The 27,004-nt window shown below is 44.0% G+C and overlaps 1 protein-coding gene across 5 annotated transcripts in view; it reads right to left on the bottom strand.

Moving 5' to 3' along the window:
* KIDINS220 (kinase D interacting substrate 220) overlaps positions 1 to 27,004 on the bottom strand; it is a 942,023-nt gene that overhangs the window by 418,459 nt on the left and 496,560 nt on the right. For all 5 annotated transcript variants that reach the window (XM_086926367.1, XM_086926369.1, XM_086926371.1 and 2 more), the window contains exons 19-20: positions 18,951 to 19,194; positions 17,713 to 17,801 (exon numbers count right to left, since the gene is read on the bottom strand). In XM_086926367.1, coding sequence (XP_086782493.1) covers positions 17,713 to 17,801; positions 18,951 to 19,194 — 333 coding nt within the window. The remainder of the gene's footprint in view (positions 1 to 17,712; positions 17,802 to 18,950; positions 19,195 to 27,004) is intronic.

Here is a 27,004-nt window from a genome sequence, read left to right as displayed (position 1 = left end):
TGTGACCTGTGTAACCCAGTCTTTGGCTAACGGAGGCCCTGGCTGCCCCCCCAGTGTAAAGCTATCTGGCGTTTTGCTAGTAATAAGAGCATTGCAGGTAGTTTTCGTGATTTGGGGGCTACGGTCTCCAGCACCCAAGCAGGGCCTTGAGGGGCGTGAAGAGGAGGTCCAACCCAGTGATATCTTTAATGCGTTTATAAATGTCTAGCCAGAAAGTAGCTATGGGCCTGCAAGTCCAGGCTAAGTGCAAAAATGTGGCCTGTGGGGTACCGCATTTCCAGCAACAGTCATCGTCGCGGAGCCCCATTTTATGCAAGTGAATGGGAGTTCGATAAAAGCGATGTATATATTTAAAGTGTATGAGACGAAGGTGGCAATTGAGTGACAGGCGCTCCAGCTGCTGACATCACAGTTTCCATTGCTCATCTGTGAGCGGTGTATCCAACTCCTCTCTCCAGGCTACACGTGAGGGGTGAATCATTATCGGCAAGGTCTTTTTAAATATGCTTATAGATGCGTGATATATACGTTTCCTACCCGACTTCACCGCCAGTAGGTTCTCAAGCGCCGGTAAGGAAGCTGGGGGCATTGGAAATGTGGGGAATGTGCTCTTGCAGGACGCGCAGAGCTGGTAGTACAGCAGGATGTCAAGAGCTGACGGCTCTGCTTGAGAATACATGCTTGCAGTGTAAGAAAAGTATCATTAGGATAAAGGTCGCCACCCACTGCTATATTGTGTGCGCTCGCGCATGCCTGTGCCTTCCGTTCCATCAAATGAGGGAACATGGGATTATTGAACAGTGGCATGGACGGTGCGTATAGTATCTCTAGGTGTGCTCTTTTACAAATGCCCATCGCAGGACCTGTACGGCATCTACTTCTGTGCAGGGGCGCTTATAAGGATGAAATATTGCTGTTGATAGTGGTAGGGGTGCAACAAGGTCTTTTTCTATAGCGACGTGTGGTTGATAGGGTGTGGGGTGTGCCCAGAAATGGAATAATTGCGCCTGTGCACTGTAAGCATACAGAACAAAATCTGGGACAGCCAGCCCCCGTGGTCATGTGGCAGTGGCAGAACTTCCCAGGCTATCCATGGTGGACCCCCTGCCCAGACTAGTTCTATCATTAGTGATCGTAATTGCCTAAAAAGTGCATTGGGATTGGAAGTGGCACGTTCACAAAGAGATAAAGTAGTTTTGACAAAATTATCGTTTTTTGCTACCCGTCCGGCCAGTGAAAGAGGAAGGGTTTTCCATCTTCTCACCCGGTCCTCAATCCAGGCCACCGCTCTCTAGTAGTTGCCTGTCCATATTTCCTGCAAGTCATTGGTGAACCAGACACCAAGATAACGGACGGGCTCTGAAGCCCATACTACTGGGTATTCAGTGGCGAATTCCTGCATTCCAGTCGTGAGTAAGAGAATCACTGATTTGCCCCGGTTTATGTTTACTCCGGAGAGTCCGCTGAAGAGTACTACCTCTCTCGTCATTAGGGCCAAGTTATCCTTGGGATGTACCATGTAAAGCGTGATGTCATCCGCATACATTGATACGGTAAGAGCCCTGGTCCTATTCCTCTGTGTGTATGGTATTGGCGCAGGCGAGTAGCCAGGGGTTCCATTGCAATCGTGAAATGAAACGGTGACAAGGGGCACCCCTGTCTGGTGCCACGTGTTATGGCTATCGGTTCCGATATCAGCCAGTTCACACTGAGGCGCGCCATTGGTTGTGTGTAGAGGAGTTGAATGTGCTTTATGACAAGCAGGCTGAGGCCAATCCTGGTAAGCAGAGGGAAGAGAAATCCCCATTCCAGCGAACCTTTGAGGCATCTAAAAGTGCAGCTGCTGCAGACAGGTGTGGCGCTAAATAGTGTTAGAGCCCAAATAGGGTTCTGAGGTTATGCGAGATTGCCCTACCTGGCACAAAGCCCAACTGGTCCGGCAGGACAATCGATGGGAGCAGCCGTTGTAGTCTAGTGGCCAAGAGTTTTGCAAAGATCTTAGCGTCTAGGTTGATCAAAGAGAGTGGACGATAAGAATCGCATTGCTGGGTGTCCTTTTCTGGCTTGAGGAGAGCTATGATAATCGCCTCTTCCAATGATGAAGGGAGGATGCCATCCTGTAAAGCCTCCTGGTATACCTCGGGGAGGCGAGGAGCCAACTCCTCAGCATATTCTTTATAAAATTTCACAGTGACGCCGTCCGCCCCGGCGCCCTGTCTGCCCTCATGCCACCAATGACCCGACGTACATCTTCCACCGCAAATGGTAGATCGAGATATTCGCGATGTCTATTGTTGAACCACACAAGCGCTATGGAGTCAATGTACTCATCTAGCATCGAGGCTGCAGGTGTTGCGTGGGATGTGTAAAGCTGTGAGTAGAAGTCTTGCATAGTATTTAGGATGTCAGGAGGGGAGTGTACTAGTTCATTAGTGGTGGTGATGAATGAAGCTCCCCTGGGTGGCCTCAGTAGGTTTGCAAGCGTCTTCCCGGCCCTCTCCATATTTCCTTGCAGTTGCATACTTGTGTAGAAACGTTACCTCTCTATCAGCCTCCTACTGGTAGGCAGTCAGTTTGCCCCGAGTTTGCCCCAGTGTCTCCGCTGACGGTGTGACGTAATATTTTTGCTCAATTGTGTGGATCTATGTTTCCAGGCGGTCTAGACAGCCGCGTATATCCCTGAGCACCCTGTTTTGCCCCGCTATACAATGTCCTCGGATGATAACTTTGAAGGCCTCCCACAAAGTCCAGGCCGAGTCTACAGACCCCGTGTTCTTGTCAAAGTGTTCTATGATGTGTTTGTGCAATTCCTACCTGAATGCAGCGTCTAGCAATGCATTAGGTGGCAGGCGCCAAGTGAAGGGTTGACTATAGGGCAGAGGTATCTGGAGGGTCAGTGTAAGTGGAGAGTGATCAGAAAGGGTACGGGCGTGATGGGTCACGTCCGTTACCCAGGAATGCAAATCGGGGGAGGTTAGCCAAAAGTCCAGGCGCAACTATGTGTTATGTTGCTGCGTGATGCAGGTGCCCTCCCGGGCATCAGGGTGAAGGTTTTGTCAGGTCTCGTCGATACTGCAGTCTTCTACTAGCTGTTTAAAGACAACAGCCGCCTGTGGATGGTGTGTACGTGAGGTTCCCACCCTTTCATCCGTTAGGGACATTACTGTATTAAAATCTTCCCCCCATATTAAAGCCGCATCTCCCATGGACTGCATCGCGTGCCACAATTTCTGAAAGAAAGAGGGATCGTCTACATTCGGTCCGTAGATATTAGCGATCAGGACCTTCCGGTGGAACAACACCCCAAGCACCAACACATAGCATCCTTCGGTATCGCTTAGGACTTTCAGGGTTTGCCAGGGGGTACCTTTTTCAATTAATCTGGTGACCCCACGGGAGTAGTTGGAGTAGCATGAGGTAAACACCTTGCTCAATCTGTTGTATTTCAGCCTGTCGCACGCTGTGTGGCGAAGGTGGGTCTCTTGAAGGAGGCAAATAGCAACCGAGAGTCTCGAGAGGTGGAACTGTATTAGGCAAGCCTTTCTGTGGTCGTTAAGACCGGGTACGTTCCATGTAATGCATGTCGGATGAGACGGAGAAGCAGGAAAAGATATCTGTCCCCAACAATCAGTAATGGCGCTGCATGTCGTGCCCTCGATAGTGTGCCAAGGTACCCCCCCAATGCAAGGTAGTGCCCCCGGGGTAATATATGTCATGTCTGATATGCGTCTTTTCTATGATGAAATAAGTAGCACAGTGCAATGAACAGTAAACACTTAAACACAATCTCTTCCCACCCACCCCCCTCCCTCTCCAACCCCCAATCAGGTTTAGACTTAGAACCATCCACCTTAAAGAAGCTAACAAAACTGAGAATTTGGCAAGGAAGGGAATCATCCCAGGGGGGCGTAAGGTTGACGGCATACTGCCCTGTCACGAAGTAACAGGGTGGCCGAGCATAGTGAACCACCAGTGACTTGCGATTACAACCCATATCCCAAATCAATAGCGGAGTATGTCAGTGACCGTCTCTCGCCTAATGGCGAAGACTAATTCTCAGCTATGCAGTGTTCTACCCCAGGATAGTTCCATTAGTCACTATCACTTAGCTGGGCTTGTGACGAGTCATCTACATCTCAGGCCTTGTCTCTACACTTCCGTGCCTGTTTGGCAAATTTTGTTGCTGCGCAGGCCTCCATGAAGAAGGAGGGCTTGCCCTGCACAAGAACACGTAGTTTGGCAGGGTAGAGCATGACATATTTAATTCCGGATGTCTGTAATATTTTCTTTACCGGAAGAAACTCCCTCCTCGCGGCCTGGACCGCCTGTGTTAAGTCTGGGTACAATGAGATGGTGTTGTTTTGGTATTGTAGTGTTCTTAATTCGCGGGCAAGTCAGAGGACTGTGTCTCTGTCCGTGTAATTGAGCAGTCGGGCCAATATCGGTCGCGGGGAGGCCTCCGGCGGTGGCCTGGGTCCCAGAGTGCAGTGGGCCCGCTCCACAAGGAACATGGCAGAAAGGTCAGTCCCGAACAGGTCCTGGAGAAAGCCCTCCACATATTACTCCATGTTGGATATGTTGGTAGACTCCGGCACTCCTCTTATGCGCACGCTGTTCCTTCGTGAACAAGCTTCAAGGTCTTCGTTACGTGCCTTTATGACCGCCAACACCTTATCAATACGTAGGAGGTGATCATGTGTCTCAACTTGGCGGTCGTCAGAGACCCTGGTTTTTAGCTCTTGGAGTCGCGTCTCATGCTTGTCCACTCTGTGCGAGACCTGGTCCATTCGGGCGTGGAGAGAGTCTATCTTGTCGTCAATTTCTTTTAGGCAGCCTTTTACGTCGCGAAAGAGGGATGTTATGTCCTCTTCTTGAACGGGTTCCAGTTGTGTTTCAGGCACCACGGTCTGTGACATCAGCTTGCCATTCACTTGCCGCGTGGTGCGCTTATCGAAGGTAATTTTCGGTTGTTTATTATCTGTCTTGCCCATTGTACCTCTGCGCTGTGGTAACACCCTCTGCGAAGGGGGGGCTGGCAAGGTACGTGTTTGACGGGAGGTAGAAACCAAGCTGTCCATTCTAAGCGTGTCTCGAGTGTTGCGGTCTTGTATACAAGGTGGGGCGCCGGGCGTTAAAGACGGGAATGTTTACCTCTCACGAATAGTGTCTTGCCGATAGGGCCAGCGGATTTGCGCCAGATAGTCCTCGATCACAGCGCCGTGAGACCACGCAAGAAAGGAATTGACTGTCACATTGTAGAACGCTTGCGGCGAGGCTGAATGGGCTGCCTCTGCTTCAGGTTCTGTCTCCAGTGGCCAGCAGCTCAGTCCCTTAGTTTGGCACACCGTGTCTCCTTCCCTCCAGGGTATTTCTTGCAGCTACGAATCAGCGTCACCCACAGCCAGCAGCAGCGTTTAGCGCCGAGCTCTGCCGGTCCTCCTTTTCGCCCACCCGCCCCAGCGAGATCGCAGGCCTCCGTTCCCAGTCATCTGGGCACCCCCTCTACCCAAGAGGTTAGCTCGTGGTTGCCCCAGGTGTAGTGGTGACAAGGTCCCAGACGCACGCAATGACAGTGCGCCGATGGCAATGGCAAGGGGCCTATGCAGCATGGTTGAACGCAATTATAATATGCACTCATCGGCGCAGTGATTACTCCGCCTGGTGAAGAGGGGCAATGATATGGTGGTTCTGAGTGGTCTCAGGGATTGTCAATGGCACTGCGGCTAGTAGATCCTTCTGTTAGTCCACTTAGAGTCAGGGAACCTCCGACTTCTCATGATCACAATTTCTTTCTTCAGCGTGTGTGGCTCAGTCAGGCCGGAGGTCACTGCTTGAGGAGTGGAAGGGAAGCGGAGCTCCCCGATGGTGTGTATTATCGCCTCCGTAGCTCCAGCATTACGCAGCAGCAGCCTAGTCACCATCTCGCACCCTACCCGGGGATCTTCACCGCAGTCCGCATCTCGGCCCCGGCGTGCGTCACTACCACAGCACCGTCGGAGCCAGTTCAGGCCCGGGGATGGCCCCACATTTCCAGCAGCACTCCTCTACAGGACCCCCGCAGGTGTCAGGTGTGTCTGGCGGATAGGTGACGCAGCGCAGCAGCTCCCAGTGCGTACCAGGTCGGATGTTGCCGCAGCTCCCGGTCTCAGCCTCACTTCACTGCAGCCTGGTCACCAGCGACCAACAGCAATTTGGGCACTTCTGCTGCCAGTTTCAGGCTGATGAACGTCGCAGTATATGGCGCTTGATTTTGTGCCATTAGGTGTAACACCTCTCGGCAAGGATGGGTGGTTCATGACGGATTATTTGCTCGGCCGGCAGAGCCTCTGTATTAAGCGCCCCTCTTGCAGCTCGGCTTGGCCACGCCAGCTCAATGTTATTTAACATCTACGTCCGCCCTCTGGCAGATGAAGTGGAAAGTAGTGGTTTGACTCTATTCTCTTACGCAGATGACACCCAAATTACCTGCTCCTTGTCATCTACACAGGATTGTGGACTGTCCGATCTTAACCTGGGCTTCAGGCGAATCTCCATTTGGATGAACAACTCCCTCAAGCTCAATGGCGACAAGACAAAGGTCATGAACCTGGGTGAATCTGCACAACTCCAACACCCACAACGTTGGCCTGATTCCCTTTATACTCTCCTGGACTCATCTCCCAGGGTTAAGAACTTGGGCTTTGTTGTGGAAGAGCATCTTTTTTTGAAGCCCCAGGTATTCAAGGTTACCTCCACCTGCTTTACTGTGCTCAAGTGGAGGAGAAATATAATCTGGATGATTCCCTGATCAGACCAAAAGGACAGTCATTGAAACCCTAATCTTATCTAGACTTGGTTATGGTAATGTCCTTGATTTAGGTATAGATCAAGCATCCATTCGACGTCTGCAGGTTGCTCATATTTCCGCCACTAGACTGCTTTTTCGTCTCCCATTTATGCAAAAGAAGATAACATCATAAGTGAGGAGGAATATCGTTTCTTGATAAATGACCACCCTAAGAAACCTGCCCTTTACCGGCTCCCCAAGGTGCATAAAAACATGGAGGATCCACCCATGCGCCCAATTGTATCAGGAATGGAATAATTGACTGAACTATTAAGTAAATATGTGGATCATTTCATTCAACCTTTGGTAGCACTTTTACTGTTGTACATAAAGGATACGACACATATGATTTCAATAATAGAAGGAATTGAGTTCAATAATAATACACAATGGCTTGTGTGCCTTGATATTGAATCTCTATACACAAATATCCTGCAGCAAGCCACAGTGAGGATGATGGAGGATATTCTCAGGAATGAAGTGGGGGATTTAACATCCCAGAACACCTTCATCATAGAATGTATAGAGATTATTTAGAAAAATAATATCTTCCAATTTAAAAAGGATTACTACTGCCAAACCAAAGGTACCATTATGGGAGCCACATGTGCTCCCAGCCTGGCGTGCCTATATGTCGGAAAATTTGAACAACACCATATTTATAATGAGATGAGTTCCTTTTTTGAAAATGTGAAACACTGGTCTAGGTTTATAGATGATATTTTCTTTATTTGGGATGGCAGTGAAGAGGACCTCAACAGTTTTCTAGAGTGGTTAAATTGTGGGGATCCAAATTTAAAATTTACCTCAACTAAAGCCAACGAGCAGTGGATTTTCTAGATATAAAGATCATTGAAAAGGAAGGCACTTTAAATGTTGAATTATACGTTAAGCCCTCAGACAGGAACACTCTCCTTCACCATACAAGCTACCATCCTAAATGCCAAAAAGACGGTATACCATTTAGCCAATTCTTGCGGATTAGACGCAATTGTAGCGATAGGCAAACTTTTGAGGTACATGCTGAAACGCTCAAGGTTAAGTTGGCTCAAAGAGGCTACCCTAAGCGATTAATAAAAGAAGCATATAAACGCGCCAAATATTATAATCGCGACAGCCTCTTTGAAACCAGTGAAAAATCCAATGAACAGAAAATAGGAATAGTAATGGTATCCGACTTTAATGGTTTTAGTAATAAAGTAAAGAACTGTATTAATAAAAATTGGTCCATACTGAACAAAACAGGCGCAGTACCAATGGAAAAAACGATCTATGCCTGTAGAAGGAATAGAACGATCAGGAACCATCTAGTCCAAACATTTAGAGAACCTAAATCTGCTAGTCTAAGGAATGTAATGAACAATAGTCCTATCAGGGGCAACCTGCCATGTGGCACTTATTCGCACTGTAAAAATGTTGTAAAATCAGATAGGTTGGAGGTAAACGGAATCCCCCACTGGATGAATGACCATGTGAATTGTCGAACTTCCAATGTGGTTTATTTGTTAATCTGTCCTTGCAACAAATGTTATGTTGGTGAGACCGGGCGAGAAATGCACCAGCGGCTCACAGAACATCGTTCTGCACTAAAAAAAAAAAAAAAAATGCACCATTAGTGGAGCACTGGATCGCTGAAAAACATGGAATAGATGACATTAAAGGGTTCATTCTCGAGAAAATTAAAATATCAGTAAGAGGAGGAGACCTGAATAAGAAACGCAAACAAAGAGAACAGTTCTTTATGTCTAAGTTTAAAACATATTATTTAGGACTGAATGGCCGAGAAGAATGTGACAGATTGATTAGGTAGCACTGTATCTCCCTGTTAAAATAGGATGAAGAGAATAAACTGTATAATTGATAAAGACAATAAATGATATGTGCATATAGTTTGTAGATGACACGTTAAGTGAATTTGATTAGCCTTTGATAATGTCTATTATCTCAGTAGATGAGAAAATAGGAATTAAACTAACAATAGAGGGTGATTTAATGATGAGTTAAATACATGTGATTCATCCTTAATACAATAGGTATGATCCAGAAAATATAGCAATTGTGAAATATGATCAATGGTTTTTCAACAACAAATAGTGATGTATGATTTTTAAACATTGGTATGAACACTATGTACACTGAACCAATTTCTGATCCAGCTGTAAATCTGTAAATATATAGAATATGACAGTGAGGAATGTTTTGTATATTGATAAACAATTTAGTACATGGTTTTTGACAACAAATAGTGATGTATGAATTCTTAACACTGGCGTGATTACTATGTACACTGAACCATTTTCTGATTTAGTCACAAATTTGTATAAGTACAGAATGTGGTAGTGAGAAATGGTTTATATTCCGATAAACAATCGGATATACAGTCGAGATCTGTTAGTGATTGAACAAATATGGGTCATAGACCATCATGTGAATTTATGTAAAATGTCCTGAATTGGCTAAACGTTATAGGCTCCGATATGACTGATGAGGTGTTCCGTTGTAGGGAGAGAATTATACATATAACTGATGTCTCCAATGTAAACTCGAGGCTTGTCATGATATGAAAAGGGGCAGATATGTGATCAGACGCGAGATATGTATTATATGTGCATCATTGTGGTCCTACACACCCCTCTGTTTATATTTTACATTTTTATGGAAAAATAACACATAGGGAACTGCCCGAAATTAAAAGTGCAGCACGTAGGATTGAAAAAAGTACTAAAATGGAGTTTGTATAAGCATACTCCTTGAAAGACTCGTAAGGACATTGGTTTTCGAAATAGATAAATATCGCCGACAAACTATATTGAGACAAGCACTACAGAATAAAAGACTAGACTGAGGGAAATGTAAGAACCCACATTTATAGTGATTCTCGAAATTAGAGACGCGTGAATTTACGTTCATCGTGCCGGATAGGTACGCCGCATGTGGAATATCTAAAAGTGTCTGTACTATGTACATACAATTCATGATTATTATCTATTTGGAAAATATTAAGACTACTCGCTTTAAGCACCCCCGGGAGTCTTCTTTCCGAGTCTTTTCTCCGGTTCTATTATCACCAGCGCGCACGTGATCGGAACTTCCATCAGGAAGTCAATATCTCTTTTCATTTTGACGGCGTTTGCCGACTGATTATGACGCACAGAAACCCCGTGGAAGCCCGCGATTTTCTTCCGAACAGGTATGCCTAATCGAACTTTATTTTAACACCAGCAGTTTCCTTTTATTAAATTGGTAATAATTCCCTGCCGATTTCATTTTTTCAGATTCCGTACTTACGTGTGTGAATACCTCACCACAATATTTTAACCAACCTTCCTTCTCCTTCTGATGGCATATGCCAACCAGTGTGGATAGACTGAACCCCTGTGATTGCCCTTGATATTCTCTCTCCAACAGGTATGTTATTTAGAACATTTATTTTTAACATTATCGGTCTAACGCCGACAAAACGGTAATAATTACTTGCCGTTGTTATGTCTTTGCAGATTCATTATTCATGTGTGTAGCACCGTCACCATGAGATCTCAGACCTTATTTTAAGGTAGGCTATTTACGACTCTGCTATACTTTGAACTAGGAACTGGGCATCAGATGTATGAATTACTTATTATAGTCACCTTTACATTTCCTAGAAACCGGACGCATTCGATGGCTGCTATTACCTTCGATTCAACTTAAATCCAGATCCCCCCATTAGAGTATAGCGCTTTGAACATGACAGGTATGCGATATTCTATCATTTTATTTATTTATTTATTTATTTATAGCATTTGTAAAGCGCTCTGCAACCCTACGGGCATCCTGGCGCTGTGTACATATTGCTGAAAAAAACACTGTGCATCAGAGGAGGAAAGGATAGTATTAAAATTCAGGTGAAATTAAGTTTTAGGGAAGAGCCATGTTTTCACCTTTTTTCGGAAGGCCATCAGTTCGTCTGTTTTCCAGATGTCGATGGGTAGTTTATTCCACAGATGGGCTGCGGCTATGCTGAAGGCTCTGCCACCATAAGTGGCTTTCTTAATCCTGGGTATGCTTATAAGATTGGAGGATGAAGATCGGAGGGACCGTGTGGGTTTATACCATTTAAATTTGTTTTGAAGTGGTCGGGGGCCCATCCCGTGTACTGCCCTAAAGACAATGCAGAGGGATTTGAAGCAGATCCTTTGGTGTACCGGTAACCAGTGTAGGTCGGCCAGAGCGAGAGTAGTGGAGGATCTTCGCTCTCGGGAGAGTGCCAGTTTTGCTGCTGCCACCTGGATGCTTTGCAGTCTGAAAATCAAATAGGCAGGGGATTCCAGAAGCAGAGCATTACAGTAATCCAACCGGCTGAGAATGGTGCTCCTGACTATGGTGGCTCTGACCTGTGTTGGTAAGAGGGGTAGCAGCTTTCGCAGTCCTCGCCTTAAAGCAAAGCAGCTACTCACCTGCTTGTTAACATTGGTCTCTAGACTCAGACTGTCATTAAAACTGACTCCGAGGTTCCTCACTGATTTCATTGGGGTTAAAGACTCCCCTGAGTCCAAGGGCCAGAAGTCGGTGGGTAGACTTCTGGTAATTCTGCCTACTGCGCAGTGCATTATTTCCGTCTTATCACTATTGAATTGTAGTGAATTCTGGTTTAGCCAGAGTGTCATTTCTGCCATACAGGAGTGGAAAGTCTCGAGTGAGTCAGCCTGGGCACCATCTAGAGAAATCATCAGCTGCGTGTCATCCGCATAGTTTATCACGCTAATGCCGTGAGCCTTGATAATGCCCAACAGGGTTGCATATATATATTAAAAAGTATCGGACTAATTGCGGACCCCTGTGGGACTCCGTGTGGGACTTTAACAAATTCTGACTGGTATGGGGGATGGCTACTGCCTGCCATCTGTCCTTCAGGTAGGAGTGAAACCAATCGAGCGCCACTCCCCCGACTCCAATGTTCTTCAGTCTTGTCAGCAGGATGTCATGGCTCACCGTATCGAATGCGGCGGACAGGTCCAGCAGAATTAAAATTGCTGACTCCCCCCTGTCCGCCCTCATTCGTAGGTCATCCAGAACTGTCAGCAGAGCTGACTCGGTTCCGTGAGCTGGTCTGAAACCGAATTGCTCCTCTTCCAGGATGTTGTTGGTTTCCAGGAAGAGGGCAAGGGATCTGCTGACCCACCGCTCTATGATCTTTATAGGGTATGGCAGGAGCGATATAGGTCGGTAGTTTTTTTGGCAGTTCGGGTCTAAATTAGGTTTCTTTAATAGGGGGGTGACAACCGCCAGTTTCCAATTTTTTGGTACGGTGCCAGTATTGAGAGATTGATTGCAAAGCTGTCGCAATACTGGGAAAAGGTCATCCCCGAACTCCTTTACTATTTTGTGAGGCAAAGGGTCCAGAGGGGATCCTGATGTTGTATTAAGAGCAGTTCTTGTAAAATCTTGTTCTGTAAGGATCTCAAAATTATCTAGAGTAGCCTTTGGGTTGGGTCGTCTTACATTGCCTTCGCTCTTCTCCCTGTTCTCGGGGTTACTGTTATCCTGCCCTGAAGAGATGGAAGCACCCTTCATTCCCTCAATAATTTTAGTAATTTTTTCCTGAAAGAAAGATGCTAGATCATCGCATAGTTCTTGTGAGGGCTTGATTTGACTATTGGCACAATCAGGATTGGATAACTCTCTGATTATCCTGAAAGTGTCGCGGGACTCATTAGAGCTGTTGAGTATTAGGTCGGCGAAGTGGTTTGCTTTAGCTGCAATGATTTCTTTTTTATACCGTACAATAGTTTGCCTCCATATCAGTTTCTCCGGCTCCGAGTAATTTTTTCTCCAGATCCTTTCCGCATTTTTACAGGCACTTTTCAGTTCCTTTAGGTTATCCGTATACCAAGGCGCGGAGGGTCTTCCTCTTTTTCAAATTATCTTCAGGGGTACAGTATCGTCGAGTTTCTTGGTTACTTCTTTACATAAGGAGAGATATTTTGTGGTGATGTTGTTCTCTGGGTTGAACGAATTCCCAATTTGACGGAAATTGAACTTTCCTTTCTCTTTCCTTTTTAGCAGGCCTTTCCAGTCACGGCCGATAAAGGACCTGGTCTGCGTATTTGTAGGTCCTGCGTTAATCAAGGTGTGAATATTGAATAGTAGAAGGTGATGGTCTGACCAACCTACCGGTAGAGTTGTTCTCATTGTGATGAGATCCTCTGCAGCAAATATTAGATCCAGTATATTTCCCTGTTTATGTGTGGGGGTAGTTATCCACTGTTTCAGCCCTAAATTTTCCCAGGATTGGGTGATATTGTGAAAGGCCGTGTGTAGTTGGTCATTATCCCATAGATTAAAATCTCCTAGTACCAGCAGTTTGCTATGTGAGATTGACATGTTGTTGATAACAGCAATCAATTCCTGCTGTTGTGTTGCGTTAATATGCCCCGGTGTCCTATAGCAGATTAGGCCCGTGAGGCAGTGGCCTGAGTCATGTCTGATCGATATCCCGAGGATTTCAGCGCATGAGACCGTGTCGACATCTAAGGTTGCAATATTTAGCTCCTCTTTAAAAATGATCCCTGTTCCTCCTCCTCGTCCTATGGTCCTAGGCTTATGAATGATCTTGTATCCTGCCGGGCAGGCCTGCCCTAGCTCTAGTTCCATTCCCGCGGCCATCACCAGCCTGCACCATTTTGGGTCGAAATTTTCAAAATACTTCTCTGACTATACATGTGTAATCTATATTAAGCACCCAATGTTTTGTATTCTCACAGAATAAGTCCTACTGCACCCTTGGAGAGAGATATCACTCCGCCCGTGTCCAACAGCCTTATTAATAAATTCAGGTAGGCTTACTGGTAATCGTTATTGTAATACATTCTTTTAATCCAATCGCCAGTGATTCCATCTCTGATAATCTACTCATTGTAGGATCTTGATCCATGTGACGGATTCCTTTTCCATCTTTGATTACGTCTCCCAGACCAGGTAATCAGTCCGATGCACCCATAATGATTGTTATCCTACACCTATGGGTGTTTACCAATCTGGCTATGTCTTTGACTTATTACACGCTATTCATGTTACTCGAGCTGTGACAAACGATTTCCTAGAGCCCTTTGTCCAAATCTTAAAGTGACCACGATTTTGGTTAGGTCTTAGTATGTTTGATGTCATATGTATTAACAACAGCTAAACCTTGGAAGACATGGGGTACCCGTAACTTGACATCCAAGTGAGGCACAATCAATCTTCGCTCAGTACCGGATGTTCCTTCCAATGTATTCCTCCTTGTGACCCTTTCTTTATGATTGTGTGTTTACAATAACTCTCGGCCATTCATAATTGTTTTAGGATTAATAGGGATCATTATTGACCTTCATTAATATTAATCTATTAACTTTCTATACAGATACACTGCCCCCTGTCGTGCCCTTGTCCTGATGAAGACCCTCTAGCAAGGTTTCACTTCAGCCTGCACCATTTTGGGTCGAAACGTCGACACTCCTCTCTTATTTTCAGCCTCTTCCATGAATTATCATTTGTGATTTTGTTTTTTGGAGGCATGAGTTTGTTCTAATTTATTAATGAATTGTATTTCTCAGTTTGTTAATTAATCATTATTTCTGGTTTATTAAGGTCACAGTGACCACTGTTCTATTACCCATTCAGTACCCTCACTATCCCAACACTACCCTTCCCTGTCCATTCTTTTAGGGGCATTAAATGTGATTAATTTATGGATGCATTTTATGAATAATTCTTTACGATACACGTTGTGAATAAAAACAATGTTGTTATAATTTCATTGAATTTATTTAAGCTGCTCGGTTAAGGTTTATTCGTTTTAGTATCTGGGACCATCTTGTTTGTATCAATTATTCACCCAGGTCCCAGCGACTTATTGGGTTAACCCATGTTTTTACAGCACAGTGCTTTCTCTGGTACATCATGCGGAAATGAAATCCCTGGTCTGGCAACAATTCAGTGTTAAGTAGCTGAGAATGGTGCTGCTGGGTGAAGGAGGTGCATAATTACTGGATCTGTTATGATAACCTTCCTCAGGGATAAAATTCAAGCAAAGGATATCGCAGAAACATCCAGACCTTTTCCTGGGTAATGAAAATAGGGATATCGCCGACCTTACATTGCGAGATGGTTTTATGGCTACGACTAGGGAGAACTCATTGCAATTGGCATGACTGGTAAGAGAGCTAGGCTCTGGAAAAAGAGAGATTACAAATTAGCATTAGGTATAAAGATGGAATAATGGCCAAAGAGGGCATGAATTACACAGACAGCAGAATTTAAGGACGACGGTCCACCCAAGACACCTGTCCTAAAGGTGACATGGAACACCAAATGAGAGTAACAAACCTGTGAGCTTGTGGTTTACAGGTGCTGTGAAACAACAGAAAGACTGTCAAGATAAAAGACGGCGAAGGGTAAAGTGCACGATAAAAAACATATTTAACGTGAACGTCAGATAATTCATTGGAAGCTGTACTGTTCGAATTTCATGGGAAGTAGAGATTGAGTGAGAAACAACCTGAATGATGAAGATACGCTGAAAGACCCATATCCTTGGAATAAATTCAGAAAGCTATTAAAGAGCATGTCCGTATGTGATGCTGAAGACCCTGGGGGTGGAAGGCACACAGCATTTGTCAGGATGGGGAGAGCAGATTTACAGTAAGGTTTTCTGAAATGTACACTGCATACTGGAACTTGGGATAAAGCAACTCTTCAATAAGATCTTGGAGGGACTACTGTCAAAGAATGCTAGAGTCAATGACATGAATGGACCAATGCCACTGTACCTCAATTAGGCTTACCTCCTTTTTAAATGTTAATGTGAAAGCCATAGTCAATCAACTGTACAACTAGACAAACGCCTATCCTCATTCACTGTGAAAAATTAGGCTTTTTTCCGGGCCTTCTGGGGGTACATATAATTCAGGAAATGATTTATCTAGTTCACTTGGTTCAAGGAAGAAATGTTATTTTTCCTAGAGACTGAGAACACCTTTGACAGGGAAATGCACCTTGGCAGGGACGTAGCAACAAAATTATTAGAAAATATTTGTGGCACAAGATCACCAGCCCAAATCCACACCTTCCAAACACACAAAGAAAACAAGATAACCAAGCTGGGTTGGAAAACGTTACAGGACTTTCTATGGTAAAAGCGTGGATGGATCCATATTTTCATATGGAGGAAACGCAAGCATGTTCTTAAATCCCAGATGAATAACGTTACTTGTAGTTACTACTCACAATCAGTGAATCACCCTATGTGTACTCAAGGTGAGAAGTCCTTTGTGCACCGGCTATGTTCCTCTAAATCTTTCACACAACCAACCTACAGCCATTAACCATACTGGAATCACTGAGAAGATGTATCATAATTCAATGTAAACATTTGCTTTATGGCCTACTTTGGCGAAGATTACCCCATGAAGCTCTTATTCAGTATTGCAACTGTAACATTTCCATACTAGGATTGAATAAAGTCAAACTCTCTTCGTCATGTTTTTAAAATGTAAAGTCTTATCATCCGATATGAATTTGAATATTACTGTCTCTATATATTGAACATGACAGCGCAACACTACTTAACACAATACAGGCTTCTGCATTCTTCTATATGTTCTGAAATGCATAAGTAACAACTTACTTTTGAATTTTAAATTGAGTACATGTGAGTCAGTTGAGAGTCTGGCGCAGCAACCGGGAGAGTCGAAAATGACATTCCATATCTTAAAGGTACATAGACCATAACACATATCCACCTATGTAATCTAGGCCAGATAGAATTCACACATCAGTTTTGATCCTAATAAAAACTCTGGTCTCTTATGAGGTAGACAAGGGCATAATGTTTAACAATCGCACTTGCTGCACAGCTGCCATCAGCTGACCTAATCCCATAAAACTTTAGCAAGATGGCAAATATAAGGGTCCCAACATTCTTTCTAGTAAATGTTTAATGTGCACCAGGCATAAGAATGTCTCCCACTGGCAGTATGGTATAGAGAGCTAAAACGGATTCCTATACATTAGGCCCTTTGACAGCCCTGGTGATTCCAGGGCATTTTGATACATGCAGTGGATCGTTAGGGTTATGAGTAAACTTGAAGGTCTGCAATATAATGCTGTCATGCAATAACAAAAAGTTCAGGATGAGAACGAGAAGTACCTTACAGTCATATGGAAAACGGAAAACACAGGCTTCACAGAATCAACATCCACTGTGTTACTCTAGACCACCAAGCGAGGAACAATGCTTAACCGTTTTTATGAGCGCCGCATGCGTCCTCTAAACTATTCTTGTCGAGTCATTCACCTGTCAGGACACTTCGCATGTATCTTCTGGGATCCCTGTTGAACATATGTAAACTCAATAGCAGATGGATTAAGCAGCTTTGGTCCTGGCCCCAAAAAAACTAGCCCAATGCTTAACGCACGACACCCCCTACTTTTCATGATGGAAAAGAACCTCCTTCTTTTGTAATTACATAACAGTGGTGCCAAGGGTCACCTTTAACCCAATTCAAACCATAAAGTGATCGTCAGGGTACCACGTTTACCTAACCGGACTGCAAACTATCCTTAAACGCTAATACTGCTATGCACATGAGTAAACGTTAATGATACTCCCTGCTATTAGACAGCAATCGTAGTATTCAGACTGCGGTATGCACAGCGTGTGATGGGTCACTCGATTTTATGCTATAAACTGATATGCCTAGAATCATCTTTCTCTTGTTTGTTTTTTTTTTACTTTAGCATCAACTATCTATAAAAACATTAAATTAATTAAAAATATTGTAAGGCTGAATCTGTTGTAGGATAAAAAAAACTATTTTAATGCGTTTTAAAATTGCAAGCTACAATTCTTAAATGTTTGCTCTTACCCGTCGGTTGAGGGCTGTTTTGCTGCCCAGTTTATTAGCATCTGCGAGGCTATGCTGTGAAACCCGCCTGTCAACATCTTCATGAGCACCTACGGAAAAACACACAGGTTTGCCAAATAAACACTCACTCTCAATCCCATTCCGTTTAAGGTGAAAAGAAAAAAAAACATTCAAATGCCTTGCTTTCTTTCGGTCAACGTTCAGACAACAAATCAAAATAGTCCTCTATCACAACACAAGTCACAATTAGATTCAGTGCTTAATGTGTGCCGGTGGTTGCCAGCACTCACTTTTGGGACCTGCCACTTATTTTCCCTATCAGATATTGACCAAGAGCAAGAGATACAAAACCAAATGGGGGGGGATCAAAAAGGGATAACAGTCGATCCTTCAGGAGTGAGACAAAGGGCCAGGGAGTGTCTGGCAGTGGAATAAAGGGGCATGAGGTGGATTCAACGCAACGTGCCAGGCTTGGTTGTCTCGTGTAATTTTGTTTAGATATGGATGCATGCTTATGACCTTGTGGTAATGACTGCCAGGAACCAGTACACGGCTGTGCAGTGCTCGCCATTGGTCCTTGACAGACTTCAAGCAGTAGTCAACTGAACTGCAGGACCGGACTGGGGAACCAAAAGCAGCCTTGGCAAAAATGCTCACCCCAGCCTTGCTCCCTTCGTCTCCTCCCACAGTCTTTCTCTTTCCATCTATCCATTCGCTTTCTCTCCTCTCTCTCTCTCTTTCTACCTCGCTGACCCCATTCTCTCTACCTCTACCCGTCCCTCCCTCCACTGTCTCTTGAAGCCTCCCTGTTAACCCCGGGGAGCTTGAGAAAGTGATAGTGGTACCTGGAACTTTAAAACTGGGCTCCGAGGGCTACGGACAACTGGGAAAATAAAAGGCCCGTCCAGCCCTGCTGAACAGACTCTGTCTAGTTGTTGGTTGTTTGTGTCCAATGCAGGCTATGGACTGCTCCTCTGTCGCGCCTGGGTGGGAGCAATAGAGACGCACACACTAAGCCAGAACAACAATAAATGAAACTGCATGCGCTGTCACACACTCTCGTCTCGTCCTGCCATTAAACATCTGGGAGAAAAGACCCACGATAAGAACATCATGTTGTTCATTCACACATGACATCAACACATGCTTTATATGATACATAGAAATTCAACACTGTGCCAACCAAGTTCTCCCCGTGCAGTAGCGACACATAAACGAACATGCATCACAATAGATACCTGTAGTGTCTGAGTAAGGCACGTCTCCATTCGATGTTGCAGAGGTGAGCATGTTTTTGGCACTGCCGAGCCCACGGCTGTTTAAGAAGACAGGCAAATGAACGATATTGCGCATATAATCGTGCCCATTGATGTTGGAGTCTCGCAGTACACTATTTAAGTTCTGGTTGATGGCCTTTATAATAATGTGTGGATCACTCGCAAAAATTGCAATGAAAGGACCTTTTGAAAACAAGACACGAACCTGTTAAAAGAGGAAAAAAATATTGTAAACAACAGCAAGAACAGACTAAGGCTAAACAATCGCTACACCGATACCGGGCTATCGACATCAGAAAAAGACTGCCAGGACGAGTCGAACCACTACCATCTGAGTTTTTGCTCTAAATTAAGTGTTGGAAGACACTGGCAAACCTGTAGCGATACTCCAGAAATGTATTGTTCATTTTGGGGCTTTGTCTTAAAGGCCACGGATGTGAAGTATATGGTACACAACTGGCACCAATAGGATACCTAGAGATGGGAAAGCCACTAAGAGCTCGAGGCTTACTCGAGTTAATGGGCTGGCTCTGGTTCAGCTCAAGGTTCTTCTGGACACTCGAGCCCAAAACGAGCCGAGCTTTATGGTGGCTTCTTCCTGCTTCCCATGCTCCAAAATCATGTGCCACAAATTAAAAGTAAAGCAAAAACCTTTGGTGTTAAAATGGAGAGAAAGAGGTAGGCATCTAGTAGGTGAATTGCATAATGTGAAACCAGAAAGTGGGCAATTGCTGGCTTCCCTACTTGGTTAAATAGTGTAATCATAGACAAATATTTTATTTTATAGAACCTCCTTTTTCTTTGTTAACACATATGAGAGCACCTTCCAAAAGGTAAGTTCGGGGTGTTTTCTGTACAGAAAAATCTGAAGCATTTAGGTGAAAAGCTTCTGCATAGCCTTTTTGAAGAGACTATCTCGTTTTCACATGAGGTTTGGTGCATGATTTTGATGGCAACTATTTTAAGGGCAGATGCACTGGCTCCTAAGAGGACAGCCAGACGCTCTCCCTGTATGTGCTCGCCCATCTCTTAGGACACCTGGTAACATATTCCCGACATAGAGCAGCATGAGGCTGACTATACAATCAGCAGTGCCGCCTCTGTTTGTTGAACATGTATTTCTTTAGTTTTTTTAACTTTATTGCATACAGTGTTTAGGTACAGTGGTGGACCCCTAGCAAAGTATACACATAAAAGACATGCCTTTTTAGGGCATGATACTTTCTACCATCCCATTAGAACAGCACTGACTGATTTTACCTCATCTAAACAATGCATCATAATTCAGAGCGAGTTCAAACTCACTGAAAACGAAATTCTTTAAGGAGTTTATTTTTATGCTCCTTCTAATAACCTTTAATCTCAGAATAAAACAACACCCCAGCCGTCCAATCTTTTACAGCTATTATTAAACTTTTATTTAGCACTTTCAATAGTAGTGATCTACTCTATGGGTAGGCAGACGACCATTTTATTACTCTCACAAACACTTTGGCATCCCCGTATATGCGCCAAATGTTAATAAAACATTGGCAGCCCCTGATCCCTCTTGTACGTCCCACCCCTCGTTCTTATTGATATAAACTGCTGCCTTTTGGTAATGCAGTTTATTCGGACCTGAGGAAGGGGTCATGTGAGCCAACGAAAGACCACATAGCCATTTGTAACATCGATGCACACTCCTTCTTTGCGTTGTTGCAAAACAAGTTACAGTCTACACTAGTGTTACCAGGCGACAACCAGATGAGTCATTAAAAGGGCAGAGATAAAATGTAGGTTTACGAATGGCAGTGCCATAACAAACCTTTCTTGTCAATACTGGTTTATTCACACAAAACAATGTACCAGCCATGAAAAATAAGGCTCGTTAATGTAACAAGTGGATGCCTCTAGGACCCAGTTTGAGCCAAAACACGATGTTCCGGATCCGTAACGAAAAACATATTTTTTCTTTACATTTAGCATGCGCACTAATTCAGAGCAGCAGATGGGATAAGAGGGAAGCAAGACTCAGCTTTTTGGGAGTAAGTTAAATATATGTCAGCAGCAGGAAAGCAGGAAAGCAGGGAAGCGAGGCCTCAAGAGCCATGCTTTTCTAGCTAGCCATGTTGTCGTAACAACTGACAATATACATGCAGGATACTTTCATTCTTAACAAGTGGGAAAATGTAAAAGAATACATTTATCACAATCATACTGGAATACCTATAAGCTATGCAAGGGGTAGATTTACTCCAGAAACGTCCATGATGGCTACTCGGCCAACAGGTTTCCGCCCACACACATTAGGCGGCCCCTTTCCGATGGCCACCCCCTTCCGTCCCTAGGTGGGGTGAGGCGCACTGGGCATTATGGTGTCTGGCCGCTCGTAACTAGGCCACACTGGCCCCCCAGCACGCACACCACTTAACTCACTTATTCACCTGCCCACAGCGCACACTCGTACCCTCCCCTTCCTTGCCCCCACCAAGTTGAAGTCCCCCCAGTACCCTTTCACCTCCTCTGTCACTTGATGGAGGCTTTGCATATCCTTTCCTTCGAAGCACATCCTAGATGCACCGCATACGAAGCGCATGCGCAACTCAACAGTACATGACTTATTGCTCAAATGGAGTCGATGTACCAATCGTCCATTCGAGACACAGAATGTTAGTCTTTTTCTTCTCTAAGTCTGCCTATTGTTACCCTGTGCCGACTGTCAAGTAACACAATCCTACTGCAGTACATTGTTACCTTTGTCTAAATTGTGACATGGCTGTCGAATACCATTTACCCTGTCTTCTGTCACGCTGTATAAAATCAGAGATGCAAAGCACAAAATTCCCAATCAAAAGTGTTTGAAAAAAAACAATAGAACGCTAATTGCTGATGCAGGTTGCAAACAGGAACAATCACTGGCAAATAAATTAAGTCTAGCTTTTTGTAGGGGAAGTGTTTTGTTAATAGCGGGGCGAATTTACATCCCGTCAAGCTGTACCCTCAGAAAACAAACTTATAAAAGGATTGATACGAAGAAGTATGTTGATAACTATTCAAAATAAAATCCACGCTCAGCAAAATACTGCATAATATATACTTTAAAGGTCCAGTAGTTTTGTTGCATCTATAAGAAATTCAACATATGTGCATGTCTTTACTGTGTGAACAAAAAAGCATTAAATCCAAAAACATGTTATCGCGAAAAGAGCATTGTGAAACAAATGAACGAACAAAAACGGTAGGTGAATAGCTCGGTGTCTGCATGAAAAGCTATGGTATTTAAAGAAGAAGCACTTCTAAGCCAAAAAGACAAATCAGCAATTAAAATGTTGTGGCACAAAGTAAATACTTCAGAAAACAAACAATAAGTCTTAATTAGAAGCTACATTTAATGGCACATCACAAAAACCAAATGGGAAGAAACGTATATCCACAAACCATCATGACTGTAACTACTTCTTATTGTACTTGATTTAGAGAACTGAAGATGTGAGGTTTCTCAGAAGGTCAGTAGCGAAGTATAAACACATGCACTTAAAATGAGTCTCAAAATGGATAAACAAAAGCAGATCACACAAAATTAATTCATTAATTTAACATATAAATAGGACAAACATCTCCTCCGTACATTAAAAAGATATTGCAAGTCACTGAGGAGTGCCATGACCACTTAGAGGAACGAGGACAAAGGTAGAGTCATAGAAGGTCATGGAATCAGTGAAAGGGTGCGATCCAAACAGGTCTCTTTGGCCCAGGAAATGAACATTTTGATGTTCAACAAAGTCAAAGAGATTGTTGCGACCTTCTGATGACAATATTACTCTCCACCACTGGGTCACAGGCTCAGGCGCTTACTACTGCAATCTGCATAAGGTGTACAGTAATGCAGATCAAAAGGGCAGTGCAGCCATAAGGCACTCTAATGATAAAAGGCGATGATACTGGCTCTATCTGTCTAGTTCAGCTGAACCACAGATTCTCATGGCTCCACAGTAAGCTTTCTTCAGTCTGAGTTAGGCTAGGCTGTCTTCAAACTGGTCAGTCCAGGCCTCTATCAGCCAAGAAATGGACTACAGTTTCAATCTTCTCCTAAGGTCCTAGGCTTACACCCAGCCTTGCAGAAAACCACTGCAAGGTTTCCTAGTTCTGGAACGCTGTCACTCCCAACACATGCTGTAAAATCCAAACTACTGAAATATACAGGCTCTGGAGGTCCAATAATTGTGGGAAACGTTGGACACCCTAGTCCCAATCCATGGGTGTCCAACCTTAAAATATCCATCCCTCATTAGATCAGAACAGGGAGCCTTTTTTCAGTCAATTTTTTGGCTACCTAAATAGAGTCAACCTCTTGCCTGGAAGATCACATACTTGATCTGCTCAGACAGCCAAGCCAGTTTTCACCAGTTGATAGCACCAAGCAGATCTCTAGTCTGAATGTGGAGTGCAACTCACAAACCAGAGCTTGGTAAGTGAATTTCGAAGCCAGATGATGACTTTATTTGCGAATCCAATAGATTGGAAGATTGATGCAGCATTGTGCAAGACCTATGGAAGCACAAGCATGAGCAGCAATTCATGTAGGCATGAAAGTCCATTGGTAATCATTTCCATACATGTTCCATGACTCCATACGAGGCTGATGAGTCGACTGTGCAGATTAACTTAGCAAACTATAGGTCAAGTCTCACTTTCAGTCTGATGTTGCCTTCTAAGGCATGAATGAGACACCCCTTCATTAAGATTGTCAAATATGACCTAGCATCAGGTATGAAGCAGGAATGTGGAGATGAAAAGTGTGTAGACGACTAACATTACTGAACTCTCTTTCCAAGGCAATCAGTTTTTTTATGCAAATGACCTACTGCATCAGACACTCAACATGTGTAATCAAACATTATAATTTACTACCTCCAATGATTTTTCCTAATCTGGTCATAGGAATACTCCTCAGCCCACAGTCCGACACAGCCAGGGACCTCTCTCAAGTCAATGGTTTGTCTACGTTGACCAAGTAAGAGTATCCCATAGAAAGAACTAAATTGTTTCAAGTGTTTTAGAACAAGTTGGCTGGCAGTATTCGAGTGAGTGCTCTTGCCCTAGTGGCACAAAACACTTAAAGTAGGATGTCTTTTTTGTTAAATGCATGCCAGTCAAGCTGTTTCAGTCTCACTTTTTAAACTCTGGATCGCTTAATCTGAGTCAGTCTTAAGCAAAGATGTATTGTAAGAAAGAATGTTGTCCGTTTGGATTCTAGTATCTGATAAGGGGCAGCAGTCTTGCCCAAGAGTGTAGTACTATACTATCTACCATCTGACAGGCTGTTAAGCCAGGTACAATCACTAATACCCATATAAGTCGACTGCCTGAATCACAATTAAACAGCATTCTTCAATCCTTCCATGCTCTAGTAAAAAGTACGCAGGGGCCTAAAGTACAGAAAATGATCATTAGGGGAGAAATACTTTATTGAAACAGAGATGTCCTTCACATTCCCTTACAAACTACAAAGCACCTTCAGGTGCCTGTGCTTCACAAATTCAGCACTTAGCAGACAGTGAGCCAGGGGCTAGAACAGAAGGACCGTGTTTTCTCCCATATAGACAGGCTTAATAGATGCCAGTGTCAGAAACACAGAGTTCTCATGGTGCAGTAAACAAGAAACCTCTTTGGGGCCAATGGTGGCTCTAGTGTTTCTTAGACAAAAAAACATTCTTATGGTGGTGGCAGCTTTAAAAGAGGTTTATATTTGAGCAGTTGCATTGTTAAAAAAAGAGCATAAAAGAGAAATTCTGATCGAGTTGTGATACCAAAGCGCAAGCAGTGTCTTGCCTTGAGCTCCTTCAAAACCTTGGACATCTTCATTTGTAAGGAATCTGTCATGGAATCCAAAAAGTAAAACACCGTAATCGTCAAAATGACCTTGGGGAATAAAGTCAGAGATTGTCACCCGCAGTGTTGTCATAATCTTGTTTGCGCTCATCTTAACCCAGAGACATACTGATCCACAGTTTTACTAAACAAAACATCTGTACTTAAAAGACTAGTTAGAAATATTTAGCCCAGCAATACTCCTGCAACCGTTTGCCTCTCAAGCAAGGAGTGGCAGTTTTCCCCTTGGTAGAATGTGGAGTGATTCGAGGAAGTAAAGTCTTGTTTTTGTTTTGTACCATTTTCTTTACACAAGTCACCAACAAATGAGAAAAAGTCTGCCTGCCCTTGACTTTTCCATGGACTCTGTACTGTAGAAGAAACCAAATCGGCTAATAGAAGGAATGGGAAAGTTGGCACTGGTGAACTGACTGCTCTTTGGAGTAGCCACAACATTTACAGACTTGCTTATGGAATACTCAGGCCAGAGACACCAAACTCAAGAATGAGCCATGGCAACCCTGCTGTAAACCTCTTGAGGACCTTGTGGGCTTTGTCACCAAATGAAAAAACCTGTCAAAGTGCCTGCCCATTAAGCCTCCTTGAAAATCTATTGAAAAGCTCAGTGAAAGAAGCCATGCATGCCTTTAAAGTACTACAGAAGACTACATGTCCCCGGCCACTGAATCCACGGTATCCAGAGATGCTCGATGGGTCTAATTCGCAGCCTTTTGTCTGTCTCCGACTACCTCTGCAAAGTTATTTTTCAAATTGTCATGGAGGCTCGGCACAACCATCTGCACCATTTCCCAAAGCGCATGGGTGTACCTAGAGCATGAAAGCAAAAGACACACAATTGATGGACGGAATGCAGAACAAATCAAAACATTCACCAGTCAAGAGATCTGGGTTAAATCCATCATTCTTTTGCTCACCGTGCCACCCCAGTTTAGACCTGGCCATATGCAAATCAGTCTTGACCCTGTGCCTCATGGGAACATTCCAGCCCGAACTGACAAGCCAGGTCCTCCCTGGACCAGAAACAAGCATCATAGGACCGGTTTGGGGCTTTTACCCCTCTTCAGCCAGTATAGCTTGATCCAGCACACAGTTGGAATTCTCTGTCCTAAGCATCAGATTTCCTGAAGAGAAGACTTTCTTCGCAATTGCCTACAGCCTCTTGAATTCCCTATCGAGAAATTTAGTGGGAAAAGGGCCAGATTCTGTTTACAACATGAGGAAGCCTATTTCAAAAAGCTTCCAAGTGAAAGATGAGTGGGCAAGAACTTTGGAGTACCAGGTTGGAGGTCTCCTGCACCGAGCGATCAGTCTGTTTACCAACAGTGCTGAAGTGGGCTTGGCCCAGGCCAACTTGATGGGCTTTCTAAGCATCTTCTTAAAAGAAATCAAAGGTTTCTGGAATGCAGAGTATGATTGGAGGGATTCCGTTAAAAGATTCAACGTATTTTCCTCCACTGAAAGAGGCAATTCCAGGTTGGTGGGACAGAGCTGTATTAACGATTCTGAGAGATGGCTCCTTTGTAGATAGGAGAGGTGGTAGAGGTGAAGGTGGCTGAGGAGTATTTGATGGTAAAGGAGCAGATTGTGCAGAATGTAGAATGGGTGCAGCAGGTACTACTGCTGGTTGAGGTGGGTAACCGACAGGGTACTGTGGTAGCAACAGTAGAAGAGTGCCCATCATTTGCTGTAATGTAGACAGAAATGCCAAACGTACCTCCACAACTTCAGGAACTCTATTGTATTGAGGAGGTACATATAAGCGAGGATTGTTAGGTGTAAAATTATGATGATATTCATATTCTTGGTTAGGCTCTTCATCATCCATTACTTCCTCAAAATCAGAGACCTAGTGTACGTCCAGTTGCGTTGGACTGTACTCAGTGTCTGATGGAAGGTTGCAAATATTCTCTTTCAGCTCAGAGTCCAGAATTTGAGATGCTAAAGTTGGTATGACCTTTAATAGTAAAAAAGTAAGTACAATAAAAACTGTTGTTGACGTGTTGTTGTCCACGGTGTTGTCATGGACAACAGTGTTGACGCAGTAGGTGCGACCATCAACATCGTAATCGAAACCGTTGGTGTTGAAGGGATCGTAGACAGCCCTCGAGTTCTCCTTGATGACGATATTTTCATCTTGTTTATTG

The sequence above is a fragment of the Lissotriton vulgaris genome, chromosome 6, assembly GCF_964263255.1.
Source record: "Lissotriton vulgaris chromosome 6, aLisVul1.2, whole genome shotgun sequence".
Lineage (NCBI taxonomy): Eukaryota > Metazoa > Chordata > Amphibia > Caudata > Salamandridae > Lissotriton > Lissotriton vulgaris.
The sequence above is the reverse complement of the archived record's forward strand: the minus strand, read 5'-3'. Positions and strand labels throughout refer to the sequence as shown.